The following is a 19600-nucleotide window of genomic DNA, read 5'->3' as shown; positions in this document are numbered from 1 at the left end:
TCTCAAATCATTTTATTGGGCATGAGAGTTTAGATTTTATTTTACTTCCTCCTTTATTCTTTTCTGTATTGTTTGCCTTAAAGAAAGGATGAGTTTTCACATTTTATTTCTCAAATTAAAATGCAGTAAAAGGGGCTTTTTTGTGTGTGCGCACTTTTATGAGTTTTAACACATGTGTAGAGTTTAACACATGTAACCATCACCACACGCAAAATCCAGGACAGCTTCATCACCCACAGCCTCCCTCCTACTGCCCCTCAGGACTCAGGCCCTGCCCCATCCTTAGTCCCAGAAACCACTGATCTCTGCTCCGTCCCCATTGTTTTGCCTTTTGCCAACTCTCATACAAATAGAATCCTACAGTAGGAACCTCTGAGACCGGGTTCTTTCACTCAGCAGAATGTCTCTGAGATTCATCCATGTTGTAGGTATCAATAGTTCTTTCCTTCCTATTGCTGAGAAATATCCCATCGTATGGACGTACCAGCTTGCTTATCCAGTCACCTGCTGAAGTACATTGGGTTGGTTCCAGCTTGGGGTGATTATGAATTGAGCTATCAACATTCATGTACAGGTTTCTTAGTGAACTCTTAAATCATTGTTTAAATACAAAGATCATAGAGAATTTGCCCAAAACAATCATGGGCACATCTTGGTAAGCTAACAAAAATACTAAACCTAAATTTAGAAGGTGAATTATGGCTTCTTGTGATGCTCTGAGTGCAGAGGTCGAGGGGAGTTATGCTTGTAGCAATACCAGGTGTCCCAACTGTGCCACCTTCTTGGGGGGCTTTAGAGGAGAGCAAAGGAAAGAGGAGATCAGCACCACCCCGGGGCCACCCCAGTGCCACGCGCTGCAGGAAACTAGTCCCACCTCTAATTCATTTTTCCTAGGCCATTGCTTTCATGGTAGAGTCCAGCAGATTCTCTCTTCTTAGGAGGTGACATAATTAGTGATAAGTCCTTTACAATCACTATGTAAATTCAAGAAATAGGTGAGATACAAATAACTGTGACAGTGCAGGGAAGCCAGTGTTCTTTCTAAAGATATAACGGAAAATATAAGGGCAGTTGGATGGGCAATTGTAGACAGAACCTTGTACAGAAACGTCCACGAACAAGAGAAATCTAGAATGATGAGATAGAAAATGGAAACACACATTAAACCAAATTAGGGATAGAATTTAATATGACAAAGTGGACATTAAAAGCAATGAAGGCTTCCCTGGTGGCACAGTGGTTACAAATCCGCCTGCCATTGCAGGGGACACGGGTTCGAGCCCTGGTCCGGGAAGATCCCACATGCCGCGGAACAACTAAGCCCATGCACCACAACTACTGAGCCTGTGCGCTAGAGCCCGCGAGCCACAACTACTGAGCCCGAGTGCCACAACTACTGAAGTCCATGCGCCTAGAGTCCATGCTGTGCAACAAGAGAAGCCACCCAATGAGAAGCCTGTGCACTGCAATGAAGAGTAGCCCCCGCTCACCGCAACTAGAGAAAAGCCCACACACAGCAACAAAGACCCAAGGCAGCCAAAAATTTAAACAAATAAATAAATTTTTAAAAATTAATAAATAAAAGCAATGGGAGAGGGACTTCCCTGGTGGTGCAGTGGTTAAGAATCCGCCTGTCAATGCAGGGGACATGGGTTCGATCCCTTGTCTGGGAAGGTCCCACATGCCGCAGAGCAACTAAGCCCATGCGCCACAACTACTGAGCCCGTGTGCTGCAACTAGAGACGAAGACCCAACACGGAAAAAAAAAAAAACGGCACTAGCCAATGGTAACGTGTGGGCTGAAAGTGCTTGTTTGACCCAGGACAATGGGAACACTGATTAGCTTTAGGCTTTACAAGTTTAGAACACATGTTAAAATTTTAAGGATGATCAATATAAGAATAGAAATAAAATATTTAAGTCTCAAGGCAGTGGAGGAAAAAAAAGAGTGATAAGAAAAACTCAGCCGAGCCAAACATGATGGAGAAAAAAGAAAGAACCAAGTAAATCATAGAGAGTACAAAGTAAAGTGGTGGGGAAAATCCAAATACATCTATTACAACAAACGGAAACAGACTAAACTGGACCATTACAAAGGTAAAGATGTTCATTTTGGAATTTTAAAAATACAGATATATGCTATTTTACAAGAAATACACTGAAACCATGACAATAAAAGAGTGAAAACGAGAGGTTGGGAAAAGAGATACCTGACAAATACTAATCAAAAGAAAAGTGTTATGGGTATTTTAATAGCAGATAAGATAGACTATAAAAGCCAGAGGGATAAAAGGGTAGTGATATAATTACAAAGGGGACAGTTGGCCAGGAAGATATGACGAAGCTTCACTTCCAGATATGTGCGCCAGGAGGCATACCAGATTTATAATTCCTTATATTAGCACTTGGGAGTTCACCCTGCTGTTGCCTCTTGTGCCCTGTTCCACTGGGAATTCTGGGTGGGTGACGTGACAAAGGTCATGACTCAGAAATCCCTGGATCCCTGGCTAGAACACGTGAATACCACCACATCTCTGGCCACCCTCAGCCTCCTAATGCACTCACTCTATGTGCCCATCAGTCTTCACAGCCATTATCCCCTGGCAGCCACTCTGGCCAGGAACTCTTTGTTATTTATTTCTGCATTCTTAGCACCTCCCACAATGGCCAGCATCAGTAGGCAGCCATAAAGTTATAATTTTGAAGACTATGAAGCCAATGTGAAGAATGGTATAATATGCATATTCCTACTTAAAAAGCGTGATATAAAACTGTAGGTGCATTTTGATTACAAATATGTAAAAATTATATATGTGGATACAAAGTGGAAGAGAATGTGGAAAAATGAAAACAGTCAATTGGTTATGTAAGGTGGATGGTGACTTTTTGTTTTTGATTTCTATTACTGCTACTACATTACTACTTGTGTCATTTTGAAAATGAAACAAAAAGAAATGGCTATACAACTCTTAGCTATCCAAGCAAGTAATTCCTAAAAGATTTCACTATGTACAGGCAGGAAAATAGAGCTGTTTTCTGAGCCATGGAAATATTTATGCCCTTCGCTCTAGAAGCCATGGTGGTAACACACAGGCGACTCTCTCTGGACACACAGGGTGCTGAGAAGGGAAGGAAGTGCTATGGGAAATGGGTCCAGCTGGTCTAGCTCAGTCCTATTTTTTCCTTCTCGTTCTCTAATGTCCCTCCTTTCTAGGTAACCCCAAGGTGTCCTCCAACTATTCAGAGTTTCACAGGACAATCTTTCCATCAGCCTCAATCCCATGTCCCCTGAGAAAAGGTTCTCTGAGTTACCTGGACAGAAAACCAGGTAAATTAAAGACAGTATTCCTCACCCAAAGTTTGGTCTATATATACCATTTCCAACTAAAAGTAAACAGGAGTCCTTGGAGAAATGGCTGATTCCAGGTCTGAGGCAAGAGGTGTTCCAGAAGAGCCTAGAGCATTTCGTTATACCAAGAAATGTTATCAAAGACTACTAGGGTCACACCAGCAGGACTCCGGAGCCAACACAAAAAGCCTCCCAGTGGCCACGACAGAACAAATTGAGTATCAAGGAGAATAATAACTGTAAGGAATTGAAAGGCATCAAATATGTTAACATTCATGAGCTCATAATAACATTTAAGAAAAGTCACTCATTGCTCACTTCTGGAGGATGCTAGGAAACCAATTCATTATTTTGAAAAATAGTAAGTGAAGGGAAAGAACCAAGGAGATCCTACCTTTTCTACACTAACTGTGTCTCATTGTTACCAAATGGTTGGAAAGGGGAAGTTTGCATTACAGAAGTACTCCAAATAATAAAGGAGCAACAGTAGACACAGAGCGTCACCACCTTCCAATCCCTAGTGAACTGATGGATACAGGGGTGATCAACAAGGGCTGCTAACATCACAAGAAGAAAGACAAACAGTCCATACATGCTTGCTACCACCTATGAAGTGTTCTTGCTCCCTAAATTGAACCTGGATCTGTGCATGTATCAATTCAGGGGCAGGGACTGGCGGGGAGGGAGACAGGAGAGCACGTTACATGTCACCGTGGGTTGCAATCAGTCAGATTCAGATTGTAAGAAACTCTACATAACAAACAATCCAGACTTTTTCTACAAATGCATCTTAAGGGGGGAAAATTAACAAATGGAGAGAGACCCTGCAGATTAAAGAAGAATTGTGGCAAATCAATCAACTGCAATGTACAGATTTGATTTGGATCTTGACTCAAATAAGTTATAAAAGAAAATGTGAGACAATCAGTTAAATTTGAACTCTGACTGGATATTTATTAATATTATTGATAATTCTATTAGGTGTGAAACAGTATTTTCACCATGTTTCTAAAAAGAGTTCTTATCGAGAGAGAGATCTTTTCAATGAAATATGATGGCTGGTATTTGCTTCAAAAATATCTGAGGTTGGGCTTCCCTGGTGGCGCAGTGGTTGAGAGTCCGCCTGCCGACGCGGGGGACACGGGTTCGTGCCCCGGTCCGGGAAGATCCCACATGCCGCGGAGCGGCTGGGCCCGTGAGCCATGGCCACTGAGCCTGTGCGTTCGGAGCCTGTGCTCCACAGCGGGAGAGGCCACAACAGTGAGGAGCCCGCGTACCGGAGGGGGAAAAAAAAAAAATCTGAGGTTGAGGAAAAATGGGCAGGGATAGGAATGAAATGACTGACCATGAGTGAGTGGGAAGCTGCAGACGGGTAGTGGGAGCATTCGTGGATTCATTACATGAGGCTCTTGGTATAACGAAATGCTCTAGGCTCTTCTGGATTAATGAATTCATTACATTCTTTACTTCTGCATGTGTTTGAAATTTTCAATAGTAAAAAAGTCTAAAACATTCATAAAAAATAAATAAAGCTGTTCCTGATCCTCACAGTTGACGTTTGGGGGAAAAAAATGTCAAGGAAACAAGGGGACTCTTACCTTTTCATTAACTGGATGAAAATTCTTCTTGGTAATCGGTATACAAAGGTGTCGAGGACAACCTTTAGGTAATTCAAAGATACGTATCCACGTTTGGACGTGCACTCAGGGCCTTTTCAACCTTTCCACAGGACTTTGAAAGCTGCGGTGAATTAAAATTAGAGTACAGCATTCACAGAAATCAGCGGCACAGAGCTGCTCAACCACTTTATTTTCACCAAAACCTCTTCACATTTTCCTTTCCAAAACTGATCAAAAAGGTTACTATGGCATGTACTGAACTTCAAATGTTTAATTGATGAGCTCAGTACAAAACAGTATCCCCAGTCACAGCTACTCAACTGACAAGGCAGACAAGTTTCTCAGGGAAAAACAGCACATACAATAGCTCTAACTCAAATTTCAGAGCTAAAAATACTTGGTGGATCTGCCAGTTTGATACATCTTTCTTAATATACTTTCAACCCATCCCTACTGTGAGCCCATGCTAGGCTGCTCCTGATTAAGTCAGGTCAATCAAACAAAAAGCTGGTGACATTTTATTAAAAAGAGAAGTAGCTTTGATTCTAAGGGAAATCGTTAGGATTTCATAAACATCGTACACATTGGACATTTCTTTAATTATCCTTTTTTTTGGCGGGGGGGAATTACAAAGAACCAGGGTGAATCAGCTTTGCTTATGGGACTTCTAAAATGCAGTAAAGTAGGTTAACCACTGATTTTTGTATGACTCATAAAAATGCTATGAAGATTGGTTTTATTTCCAAAGGTTTTCCTGCTGTTTATTACTGAGTAATAACAATATTCTTCGATATTTCCAACCCTCTCCACGTTGTCCGAATTCACTTTTTTCCTGCTAACTGGGATACGAAGATAAACAAAAGAAACACCAACTTGGTGTAAAAGGTGACGTTTAAAAAGCTGCTGGAACATGGAAATATATGTACAAGTGTCTCTCCCAACTAAAGGAATAAGAAGCACATTCACTAAGACTTCCTGAAGGTGCACAGGAATACCGGAAATTTAAGAGGAAATCTTGAAAAGAATCTAGAGACTTACAGGGCCTAAGCTTCTTAGAAAGTTGCATAAAATTAACCCAAAATGTGGCTAAATGTGCCCATCTCTCTCTCTCGGGGAGGTGGGCTGCCTGGGGGAAGCCTCTAGTGGAGGGAACCCAAAGCCAGACATGGAGTCTGGTCTCAGTATATTTATTGGATTAATGAAATCTGCTTTTAATATCTTAATGACATTTAGTCTCCAATCAGGTTTTTTTCAGGAGAGTGTTTTGACATAATCTAGAGCTCTTAGAAGAAAAGCAGGAATGAAACAAAAGTAATGCCTTTGTTTTTCTGTTTTTTTTTTTTTTAAGACTTTATTGAATTTGTTACAATATTGCTTCTGTTTCATGTTTTGGTTTTTTGGCCACGGAGGCATGTGGGATCTTAGCTCCCTGACCAGGGATCGAGGGATCTGATCGAGCCTGCACCCCCTCTGCATTGGAAGGCGAAGTCTTTACCACTGGGCCGCCAGGGACGTCCCCAGAAGTAATGTCTTTGCGACACGTAAAACTTTTTAGGAATTTTCATCATTACTGTTTATAATGAAACAAACAAAAAAATGCAAGCAATTCAGCAAAGTATAAAAAAGGACATAAAGATACCGGAAGTCTCACTACCCACAGGTTTTTATATGGTGTTCCAAAAACTCCAACATGATCACATACACATATAATATAATTTTACAAAAATGGGACCACACGACACTTTCAGTTTTGACAAATGCTTTTTTCATTTAACAACATGTCATGAAACTTTTCCCACAAGAACTAGCGTGTACCTGCATCACACTTTTGAAGTGATACATGGCAGCCGTCATGTTACGGATGGACAAGCAAAAGGTACACCCATTTTCCATGTTTAAACACTTGCGTTTTATAAATGTTCCCCTGACCCCCAATCTAAATGAGGCTCCCCTTGTTATTCGCTCTTATAATACCCCGTCCTTTTCTGTCATACCACTCTAGGAAAATGGTAGTTGCGAACGCGTATTTGTTTAACATCTCTCTCCCTGATGTAAGGTCATGCAGTCTCCATGAGAGCCAAGGTTGTGCCCTGTTTTGTTCGCTAATAATTATCTAAAATGAAGCACAGTTCGGCATGCGGTAGGCACTCAATAAATATTTGTTAAAATGGATACACTTTTACCAAAAATGTTCTAAAGAAAGGTTGTAAAATGTAAGGAGCTATCTGGCACATCAGTAAAAAGAGAAACAAAATTTAAATTATAGCTGAAATGCCATTTAATCCGCATCAGACTGGTAAAAATGTACAACTCTAATGATATCAAGAGCTGGTAGGTACATTGGACAACAGGAATTCTCATATGCTCCCGACGGGAGTGTGAATTGGTATTCTGAAAAATAACTGGATACTGCCAATGAAAGCTGAGGAGCATGTTCCCTACAACCTAGCAAGGAATGCTGGGTGTCATTCCCAGAGACACCTTAGCAGGCATGCACCAGGACATATGGAGCCAACCACTTACGGTGGCATCGTTTGGATGAGCACAAAACAGGGAGCAATCCAATGCCCATCCCTGGGCAGTGCATTATCTGTGCATATATAGCTAATGGAGACTGTACAGCAGTGAAAATGAAAATACAGCTACCTCCATAATATGAGCGGATCTCAACCTAAGCACAAGCAGGATGAAAATAAATGGTTTTACAACTATGCAAACACACTATAGAAAAAGAAACAAACAAACATCAAGCAAAAGACAAAGAACCCAATCTGTAGGAGAACAGGATACAAAAAAAAAAATATATATATATATATATATATATCTCACCAGCAAAGCCTTCATACTATAAAAAGGAACTAAATAAGAATATAAATTCATTAAAAGAAAAGCTTGAAGACAAGATGATAAAACAATGAAAGAAAGAAAAAAACAACAAACAATGAAAGAGAGTAGAAGGATATTTCAAAGCTAAGAAAATAGAAAACAAAAACAACATCATTACAGGAACGAATAACAAATTAGAAACAGCAAGAATAAAAGACAAGGCTGAAATTAAAATTAATAGTAAAGGAATGGCTTGGGAATTCCCTGGCAGTCCCGTGGTTAGGACTCAGCACTCTCACTGCCAGGGTCCTGGGTTCCATCTCTGGTCGGGGAATTAAGATCCTGTAAGCCGTAAGGTGTGGTCAAAAAGGAAAAAAAAGAATGGCTTGAAAGATTCCCAATGAAGGCGGATGAAAAGGACAAAAGTATTATGGCATTTTGGGCTTCCCTGGTGGCACAGTGGTTGAGAGTCCGCCTGCTGATGCAGGGGACATGGGTTCGTGCCCCGGTCCGGGAAGATCCCACATGCCGCGGAGCGGCTGGGCCCGTGAGCCATGGCCGCTGAGCCTGCACATCCGGAGCCTGTGCTCCGCAACGGGAGAGGCCACAACAGTGAGAGGCCCGCGTACTGCAAAAAAAAAAAAGTATTATGTCATTTTGAGAGAAGATGATTACTATCAAGGATAGACAAAGATGATCCAACATAAGATAACTGAGGATACCACTGAAGGAAGGAAAGATGGAAGGAAGACAGAAGGGAGGGAGAGAAGGATGCAGGGAGAAGGTTTTAGTGATGTGACACAGGGAAAATTTTCCTGAAGTGAAGAACTAAATCTGTACGTCAAAAGAATATACTCTGTTCCAGGAAACTTTGGCAAAATGCTCCATGCCAAGACAGTCTTCGTTCTGCTTTTTAATTTCAAGGATTAAGAAAAAATAGTTTAGGCATCCTGGTAGAATAAAAAATTATCTACAAGGGGGAAAAAAATCAGTCGACCTCAGGATTCTTCTCAAGAACACCCAATGCCAGAAGGCAATGTAGAAAAACAACATTTTGAGGAAAAGAAAGAATGATGGAAGAATTATACCCAGTTACGTTGTTGTTCTAATAAAAAAAAAAAGGGACAGATAGTATGAAAAAACAAAAGGAATAAAGCACCCATGAGCCTTTCTTGAGGGAATTACTTGACAATGAAATCCAGCCAACCAAAGAATAAATCAAAATAAAGAACTCTGAAAGGGATAAGCTATGGTAGCCCTGGAGTAGAGCGATGTGCATTAAATCCATGTAAATACAAAACGCAGGCAAAACAACTGGGGGAATTACAGTAACAGAACGAAATGTAAATAGTATAAACTCTGACTGAGAACAAAATATAAACAGCAAAAATTGTGAGGTGGGAGGGGCTGGGAAGAAACACAGGAAGTGCCAATCACAAGGAGTTTCATAGCCAGCCTGCGCTGACTGTAATTGAGACATCTTTCAAAACACCATCATTTCTCCAACTCTTCACGGCTTTCTTAATCTCTTTTTTTGTCTCAAAACTCTTTTTGAGACCTGGTATCTCTTGTGGTAAAGAAATATTTATCCAAAGTTCAGAAATATCTGTGGCTTCACTTGAGGACATTATATCACGTGACGCACCCGGGGTTCAGACTGGGCCTCAGGACTCTCTGGCGGGGTAACCTGGGGCAGGTCATTCAGCCTCCTCGTGCTCCAGGTTCCTCATCTTGAACCCGGGATGATAATGGTGCTTAACTCCTGGAGTTTCCGTGAGGACTGAACACCTGAGGGGCGCTTACAACACTGCCTGGCACAGAGGCAGCCCCGTAAAAGGGTTAATTATGAGGGTGGTGATGATGTTTTTTTTTTTTTTACTTCTGGTAAATTAAAAGAAATTTAAATGAAATATGATTTATTTGTAAAAAGGAGCATGATTCTCTTCCTATAAAATTATTTCTATCTATGTATCCACCCACCCACCTGCCGATGCAGCAATCCTTCTATACATAGAATAAAGACAGGCCTAGAATTATGTTCACCAAATGTTGCCTTTGATTATTTCTGGGTGGTGGATTTTGAATAATTTATTACTTTCTTCTTTATACTTTTCAGAATTGCTTACATTTTTTGGAATGGTCATGTTTTCATAAAAACAATAATTCATTAACAACAACAAGAGAAAACAAGTTTTACCGATTTACCAACAGAATATTCACACGCTCCCCCTCTAACGCCCTTATCAATATTGGCTTCTGTTAATTTTTTCCGCATTGATGATTTTCTACTGGAAATTTTATATTAATAATTTATAAAAGTTCTACATATGTTAGGAACGGTTATTATTTACCTGTCATTTACGTGGCACATGCTTTGCCAAGTTTATCATTTGTTTGTACAAAGTTTTGCTGTACAAATACTTTTTCATTTTAATATAGTCAAATTTATCAGTCTTTTTCTTTATGGCTTTGGGGCTTTACTTCATGCTTAAAAGTCTAAATTTCAAGATTAAAAACTTTCACCTAGATTATTTATTTTGAAATTTAAATAGTGGGGGCGCACCGAATTTATTTTGGTGTGGAAAGTGGAATGTTCCAAGCTTTCTCCCCACGTGGCTGGCTGGCGAATTATCCCAGTAATAATTACTGAACCTTCTCCTCCCTTGTCCCCACCATACTTTATTGGAATGCCTCACATCATATGCTAAATTCACATATCAAGATTGGCCCACTACCCAACTACTGTTTTAAATCAATTTGAATGTTCACGGTTGCACCACTGTCATAATGTCTTAATTATTATACCTTTAAAATATTTTATATGTGATAGGATAAGCCCTCTATTGTAACTTTTCAAAAGAAAAAAATATATATATCCACCCAGATGTAGGGCGAGAAGGTGTTAATACTAAATCTTCCAGTCCAAGAGCTAGAAAAGCCCTCTTCGTTTCTCAGATTTTCCTTTATTTTACTCAATAAAGTTGTCTCATGTCGTTATATAAGTCTTAAATTTTTCTTATTACATTTAGTGTGTGAGTAGCACCAAGGAAGTACTTAATGTCTCATCATCGTTACCATCATCCATGCATTGTTGTTATGAGAAGCTGGAGGAGGTCCCAGGGCTTGAGGACGCAGAGGTGGTTCAAAGCAGTTTAGAAATAACGTCTAGACCTAATGGTCTTCCACAGCCATCTACTCTCTCTGTTCACACTTTATATAACCCTGGCACTAGGAGAACGTTCTTACCTCTTGGCGAAAGGTCCTCTCAATTTCATCTAAGGAGCAGTTTTTCCAGATATCTTCAGATGAAACAGGACTGGGGAGGTACTCTCTTTTGGAACTTTTGACTCGTTGGTCCTCCCATGGGACCTCTATTAAGACAAAAGAACTCCAGTTTATGAAGACTTGTCAAACGTACATTTGAACATTAAGTGTTTCCTTTTCATCATCACCTGTCTGGTAAAAATTAAGACTCAAATAAACCAAAAACATGAACTATATAATAAGTGCTGTTGAAATAACTGGACGGACATTTTAGAAAAAAATAAAATTAATCTACTTGCTACCTTATCTAGGCTAAATCTGGATAGAGTAAATATATACTAAACAGACTAATAAAACCATAAAAGTAGTGGAAGAAAATTAAGATGAATATACATAATACATGTAATACATTATCACTGTGTGAAAAGTCCCTTCCAAAGAACACATTAGAGCTAGAAATCATTTAAATAATGGATAGGTCTGACAATATAAATATTTAATTTTTGTTTGTTAAAAAAATACACAAATAACAATGAAAGAAAAACGAGTGGGAAAAACTATTGTTAATATATGTGAGAAATGCAGGTTAATTTGCTCAATATATGAGTAGCTCTTATGAATCAAAAGGATAACATAAATCCCCAATCACACAACAGACTAAGGTTTAAACAGATAATTCACATTTTAAAAGGTTTTTTAAAAAGCCAAGAAATGTATGAAAAACTGCTCAAACTCACTGGTAATTTAAAAGGTCTAATTAACACAAGTTAATTTTTCCCTACTTGTCAAATAGGCAGGGATTAAGGCAAATGACATTGAAAGAAATCAGTGCTGGCTTGTATACAGGAAACGTGGTCCTTGAATATTCTCAAATCCCCTTCTAGAACTTTACACTAATGGAATAATAGGACAGATGCATATGTGTAAGGATCTGTTCTGTCCTGTTTATAAGAAGGGGAAAAATGGAACAATTTAAATGCCCATTAATAGAAGACTGGTTTTATAAATTATGGTTCATAGACATTAAAAACAAAGGGCCTGTCTAAATCATGAATGCAAAAAATTTTCCTTGATATTGTTTCATGCTTGAAAGAAAGAACAACTAGCATAATTTAATTTTCATTTTAACACTTATTTTGTGTATTTGCTTATCTATCCATCCATCCATCCATCTATCCATCTATCTATGCACCAGAAACAAAACCTGGGAGGATAATAACCAAAAGAATACAGTGGTAGGATTATAGGGAAGTGTGATTTTGTGTTTTCTGGCCTTTTTGCAACGAGCACTTATTACTTTTATAATAAAAGAGAATAAAACAAATCTAAGATATAGCCATTTTCTTTCTCAAAGTCAACTGCAAAGAATCACAAATGATTTCCCAGATTTATTTCCTAAAATGTCTGCAAATAAGCTCCACTCAAATTAAGCACACTTGTAACTACTCAGCTGCAGTTAAACTGGAATTCTATTGCCTACCTCAAGAAAAAGAAGGAAAAGAAAAGAAAAAAAGTAAGTCTCCCCGCGGTGGACCCCCTCTGGCTACATGATACAATACAAAACCAGCCCTTTAGAACGCAGTCTGGAATTCCGTGGCTTCAGAGGGCCTAGCATTTGAAACATGGGCTCTCAGAGCATAGAAGCTGCGAGAGCCTCACTGAGAGACAAGGGAGCCACGCAGGTATCACTCGGTGAGGCAGGTCTCAGCCCCAGCTTTCTGATGCCTTGGTCCTGCACTTACTCTGCGCTGCTACTCTAATGGGGGCTTAGAGGACACACACAGCACGTCTAGGGAAACCCCCTGGTGCTCCGTAGACAGCACGCCAGAGTGGAGGGCGGAGGCGGGGCCGAGGCGTGAGGCCCGCCCTGGGGGAGCTCACCCCCAGTGCGGGACCTCCTCCGCCGTACCGCTCTAGCTGCTACTGCAGGCTGGCCAACAAACTCGATGAAGCCGCGTCCAGCGACTCCGCTCACGTCACAGTTAGACGAGCTTTCTGTGCATCTGAGTAGTTCCTGCCGCCTTCCGATTTCCCCAAAATTTCCTCTGAAGGATTCTAGCTGATTTGAAATGGAGTAGAGAGGAAATCCAAAACTTAAGGGGGCAAGTATGTATTTCACAGGTGCAGCAAAAGGAATTCAGCCCCTAATGTCATTTCTCCATGTGCCCAAAGAGATGGTGCTTTTGACAAGCAAGGTCTTGATGGCGTCTTCAGAACAAAAGTAGCAAAAACAGAAATATGCAAAATTCACAGAAAACAAATATTGTCCCATGTATAGAAAAGTCACAGATAATGGGCTGCTGCAAATGAATGGAGACTCCCTTCTTACTTAATACTTAATAAAATAAGCAAAAGAAAAAATAATAAAAATTAGTAAAAATAGTAAAAATAAATTTATTTATTAGCAAAGCAAATAAATAAATTTACTAGCACAAACTGAAGCAAGAAGAAACTTAATATGGGCAGCCAGAAAGTTCTGCTTCCAGTTATGGTGGATTTGCTCATGTTGAAGCAAACCTCCCAGCAGATAACAATTATAAACTCTAGCCAAAATATAAACAAAAAACTCTCTGAAGGCATTGGAGAGCAAATGACATAAACTGGAGTCAACCCTTGGAAAAGTGGAGTTTCTTGTTATTTGGCCTTTTGCCTGAGGGCAGGCTTCACCTGGAACCTTACGCTAAGTGGCTAGAGTTTAGATATAAACCCAGGATCTTACTGGTTTTAGGAATCAAAAAAAGAGAATTCAGGACTACCACAGCAGCTAGAAAGTAAGGAGGGAAAGCACAAAAAGAAAGGCATAGCAGAGGATCTCCAAAGCCCGTGAATAAGCTCTGCCAAAATCACTGGCTAACACTGGGAACTATGGATGTGTAGAGCAGAAAACAAGAAGCCCAGCTGAGGCTAAAACAGCAGAAAAAAGATCTCACGTGTTGACCCCTCAGGGAAGACAAAGATTAGTCTTCTACTGAAGTAAACTGGCTACTAAAACAAAAACTTAAATTCTTCAGAGGAACGTAACAGACTCCATAGTCTCTACAATGCAAAATTTACTATACCCAGGATAAATTCCAAAATTACTAGACATAGGCAAAAAAAAAAAAAAATCCCACAGGAAACTATGATCCATATTTTTTTAAAAAGGTAATCAATAAAGACCAAATCCTAAAATGACCTAGATGTTGAAATTAGCAGGTAAAAATTTTAAAGCATGTTAAAATTAAAATTTTTTAAATAACAGTGTTTGAGAATATGAAGGAAAATATACTACTAATGAAATGAACAGATAGGTATTCTCAGAATAACAGAAGCTGAGCAACATATCCTGTATTTTCTTTGTTTGTTTTTTGGCCACACCACATGGCTTGCCTGTGTTTATAGTGTATGTAAAAGTATGATGTATGACAGTAATATAACAAAGGACAGGAGAGAAGAATTCAGAAAATGCTGTTTGAAGTCTATAATTCATGTGAATTAGTATAATATTATCTGGAGATAGATTCTGATTAGCTAAAGATGTATAATGGAATAAAAATGCTCAATCAATCCAAATTCCTTAAAATTACACAAACTCTAGAGGAAAAAAGTTGCAGGAAGGGGCTGGTGGATAGAGAAGGAAGGAAAGGAGCATAACACAAAAAGGCACAGATCCCACCTTGGAAGAAAATGTAATTCAAGGCACAAAATTACTTTATAGAACGTTTTAATAAGAACACGAATTCATTAAAACAAGAGCTCAACAACAAGATGATAAAACAATAAAATGAGAGCGGAAAACAATATAGTAGGCCAAAGGAAACAACATTATAGAAGTAATTAATAAAGTAGACATAGCAAAGAGTAGCATAGACTAAAGTGAAAATCAAATTACAGGTATAGCTAAAAGGCCTAAGATGATCCTTGTGAGTACAAAGGAAAAAGACAAAGAGAATAAAGCACTTCAAGATAATTTAGTCAACAGAGAAGACAAAAACAACTCAACATAAGGGTAGTTTGTATCACTGAAGTTAATCTGAAAAGTGGAACAGAAACTTTATTCAAGGATGTACAGGGCTTCCCTGGTGGCGCAGTGGTTGAGAGTCCGCCTGCCGATGCAGGGGACACGGGTTCGTGCCCCGGTCCGGGAGGATCCCACGTGCCACAGAGCGGCTGGGCCCGTGAGCCATGGCCGCCGAGCCTGCGCGTCCGGAGCCTGTGCTCCGCCACGGGAGAGGCCACAACAGTGAGAGGCCCGCGTACCGCAAAAAAAAAAAAAAAAGATGTACAATATTACTAAAAAACAAACAAACAAACGAATCCTTGAAATGAAGAGAGAATTGAATTTTCAGGTTGAAAATACACTGTGTTCTGGAAAATTGATGCAGAAAGCTGAGCACCAAGACATTTCCTAGCTAAATTCGTTTAGCACCCTGGAGTCAAGTTTTCTCATTTAAAAAAATGGGATAATAATACCCACCTCACAAAACTGTTGAGAGAAATAAAATTAAAACTAAGGTTTAAAAAGTAACTATACAGAGCACAATAAATAGATGTGTTTTAGTGTTATTTTTTATGTGACTTGTTTTGTGTCTTACCTGTCCTATTAAAATATATATACATGCACACATACATACAAACGCACACACATACACACACGCACACATACTTCTTAAAGTTAGATTATTTTACTTGGCTTTGTACCCAATGAAGGATCTAGTAGTACAGGGACTTGCACAAGAACTAACAAAATGTAAGGGATGAAAGCATCCTTGGAAGGTCATATTGTCTAGTAATTCCCAAAACTTGGAAGGCTTTGAAAAGTAGAGTCCTGGGGTCTGCTCTAAGCTATCTTGGTTAGTGAAACTGAGCTGAAATCTAAGAATTTGTAATTTTTAAGTTTGCTAGTCAGGCAGATCTGGGAATCATAGAAGGTATTAGTACATACTTGCTGCAATGAATTGCACTGAAACCAGACAGTGACAACCCATCTTGAAGGAGCCAGTACACACGTGGTAAACCCCTGAGGCAAGAAACTGCTTGCCTCAAATGACCAAAGGCCTGGAAGGGAGACTCTCCGATTGCATTTTTCATATACCCATCCGCGAGGAACTGGACCCCTGCTCTCTCCAGAACTGTGCAACTCTGGGCATTATGTTCTAGAGGCTGGGATAAAGAATATCAGTAGGAGGAAAGTTTTTCCTTCTCAAGGTTGTATGCCTGCGTGAGCCCAGCCTTACGTGTCCGGTATAACCATACCATCTACTCAACTATTTGCCCTTTTGTATCAAGATTGTTCCCATCGTTAAAGGAGTAACATGTTCATTAACAAAAATTTTTGAAAATACAGAAGTAGCAGAAAGAATCAAACACCCACTTATCACTTAAAGACAATCTATATTTTGGAATTTCTTTCCAAGCATTTACTGATATTCCACATACATTTTCCATGTTATGATTAACTTTATGGAAATCATTGCTCGTGGATGCACATCTTACCATGTCTATAGGCTGTGACTCACTTAACCCTTCTCCTGTTGTTAGGCATTTATGTTATTCTTATAAATAAAGATACCATGACAGTCTTTGTGGATAATGCATTTTCCATATTTGAAAGTGTTTCCTTAGGACAGATTCACAGACGAGGAATTACCACGCCAGAGGATACTGAAATCATACTTTAAAATACTTACCTTGACTTCTCATAGAATATTTAAGGTTCAAGTCATTATTTGTACTGAGGTTCTTCAAAACAACATTATAATCCACTGCAGTATCTTTATCAATGTTGTAGTGTTTTGCAAACCTAAAATAGAACTGTTCATTAGTATTCAGAAATTATGATACAGAAAATGTAAATGAAGCAAGTTTTTTTTACTAAGGTATCCTTTACTCTGGGGTTGGCATTAATTTTAATGTGTGTTTCTAGCTAGAGCTGGAATAAAGAAGTAAACCCTACGAAATGTTACTGTAAGATTTAAAAAAGGCAGATACTCCTGAAACTAACACAATCAACTATACTTCAGTTTGAAAATTAATTAATTAAAAATGCAAATACTTAGGAGGAGATCACTTCACTCTCTCTCTAGATGGCTGTGTACAGATCTGCGTGCAGAGGTACGTCTCAGGACCCGCTAAGGGAACGCCCCCTGCCTGTACCCCGTAGGGTCTTCTCCCTTCTCCGCTGGGGGTGAGTGAGGAGCACCCCTGCAGTCAGACAGCAAAAGCAGTTCCCCACTTCCTTTAATAATTGGGGGGAATGGATCTGGGCCATGAGTCAGCATAAAATTTCTATAACCAGAGAAATCTACAGCCGGTGGAGGAGAGAACATAGCCCACCTTCTTGACCAAGAATATCATTTCGCAGAGAGAAACTGTGCCCAGGATGGCGTATCGTGTTACAGCAGTCGATGGTGGGAGCGGGGCAGCTTTTCTTGGAGCATTCTAGGCTGTCTATGCATAAAGAGAAATTTCGAAAACACTTAACCAAGGTCTCTCCCTGAAATACACTGAGATACTCTTTTTTTAAAGTTAAGATAAATACAATGTTTGGATTCTTTTCTCCTCTAAAATGAAATTTCTACTATTCAAACCTGCCGCTTGATAAATGGTTTTCTAGACGATCTCTGCATTATTACATTTATAAACAATTGACAGTTTTTAAATGTTTGGTTATATTATCTCCATATGTGTTGGTTTCTATAATTATCTAATTTCACGCTGCTTTCTAAAAATTTAGGAATTATCACTTAAAGTAGTTGTTATTTTTCTGTTTCCAAATTTAACAAAGAGTGATGTCATGTATTCATTTCAACGCATACCTTTTTTTCCACTTTGATGAGTCTTGCCTATTGTTCTAGTAAGAAAAATTATCTTGAGATATGATAGCTGCCAGATGTTAATCTTGAAACTCCCTAAATAGCTCCATCTTTCATCCACAGACTCTGTCTGGCAAAAACAAGCTGTAAGCACAAGGATCCAGAAGGCGGCACCTGAAGGGTTCCTTTCTGAGTTGCCGTCCTACAGAAAGTCCCGGCCACTCTGCAGCTCCAGGAGAGTGTCAGGATGCCGATAAAAATCTCATCACCAACCTTCCTATTTTTGGTGAAAATTCAGCATCCCTTCAAACTGGTATTGGCTCATAAGAGAATCCTGACCTTTCCTAATGCCCAGCCCACCGCATTCATAATACCTGCTACACAGTCACTGGGAACAGACAGACACAATTCCATGGTAATATTTCCTACAGATAAAATTCAAAAATGAAGCCTCAGTACTTCTCAAGGATGCAGTATCTCAAAAGGTTTTTTTTTTTAACAAGAATCAAGGCATGGGAGACAGAACCATTCCTAAGACACAGCAACCAAGGCCATTTCCCCAGGTACCTGAAGTGTGGGCAGGAGAACTCACACATGTGCAGACACCCAGGGCAGGACGGTCACATGGGAAAGCTGACTTCAGATGCAAAGGGAATGAGGCCAATTGACCCACAAACCTCTCCAGCATCACCACCCAGAACAGTGCCTTGGGCTTCATTCATCCGCCCAGGCAGCAGGCTGAATTCTAGTGAGTTTGTTTGTTTCTTTGTTTCTTTGTTTTTCAAGGTCGCTCATAAATTATTTTACCCGGATTCAAATACTTTGTCCTGCAGGGCAATGGAGAGGAAAGTAGGATGGTGTGAGATGGAAAAGGAAGAACAAAACCCAGCAGGTCTCGGGACACTGGCTAAGTATGGAACTTGGAGATAATCTTCTCCCCCGCTCCTTGTTTCCATAGGCTGGATGGTATTCTGCAGCCTGAAGAGAACTGTTTCTCAAAGAGTAAAGGACACTCACGGAATCTTTACGATTATGATAGCATCGATGTGAAACGAGCACCTACTGCATGTCAGGTACATTGCAGGCGCAGAATCTTCATGCCAGCCTTGCAAGGTGGGCTCCTCAGTCCCCATTTCTTTAAGAGAGAGCCGAGTCTCAGAGAGGCCCAGGAGCTTCCAGAGGCCCCGCAACTAGGGAGGGCAGACACAGACCTGACCCCAAGCGCGCCTGGCTTCAAAGCCCAGGCTACTCCTACCTCGCTGCAGGCCGAAGGCTGATATTAAATAGAAAGCTGTTAGATAAAAAAAAGGATTCAAAACTGCATTGTGTTTCCTGCTCAAACACTAAAAAGGCAAAGTTAATACTGAAGCAGCTACTCAAGAAAAGAGTATATTCTTGAGCTTCGATAAGAAAAGCATTAAAGCAATTGAAGAAATGGTTACTTTTGATCTTCTGCTTTTCTATTCTGAAGGAAAGCCTCATCATGCAGACAGTATTGTTTTTAAGGCTTAAAAAAATATCTCAAATAAAAATTTGTGGAGTTCTTTACTATTCAATACTTGTGAGATGGGGAAACAGACAGTAACATTTTTTTTTATAGATTTACTAGGTTGGAAACTAGTGCCAAACACAAGGTTTATCGTCAAATAAAACACCGTTTTGCTTTTTGATTGCTCGTTTTAGAAGACTGCTGCTGCTGTTCTATAATCGCGTGCACAGAATTATTTAATTTGTTTTGTTTGGATCTT

At 39.7% G+C, this 19600-nt stretch overlaps 1 protein-coding gene across 1 annotated transcript in view; it reads right to left on the bottom strand.

The window, feature by feature from the left end:
* Window positions 1-19600, bottom strand: part of EFCAB6 (EF-hand calcium binding domain 6) — a 219918-nt gene that overhangs the window by 154237 nt on the left and 46081 nt on the right. The window contains 4 exon segments of the mRNA XM_032645421.1: window positions 4948-5047; window positions 5050-5089; window positions 11041-11165; window positions 16728-16840. Coding sequence (XP_032501312.1) covers window positions 4948-5047; window positions 5050-5089; window positions 11041-11165; window positions 16728-16840 — 378 coding nt within the window.

Source organism: Phocoena sinus, chromosome 10 (assembly GCF_008692025.1).
Source record: "Phocoena sinus isolate mPhoSin1 chromosome 10, mPhoSin1.pri, whole genome shotgun sequence".
Taxonomy (NCBI): domain Eukaryota; kingdom Metazoa; phylum Chordata; class Mammalia; order Artiodactyla; family Phocoenidae; genus Phocoena; species Phocoena sinus.
This window is presented reverse-complemented; position numbering and strand designations above follow the sequence as displayed.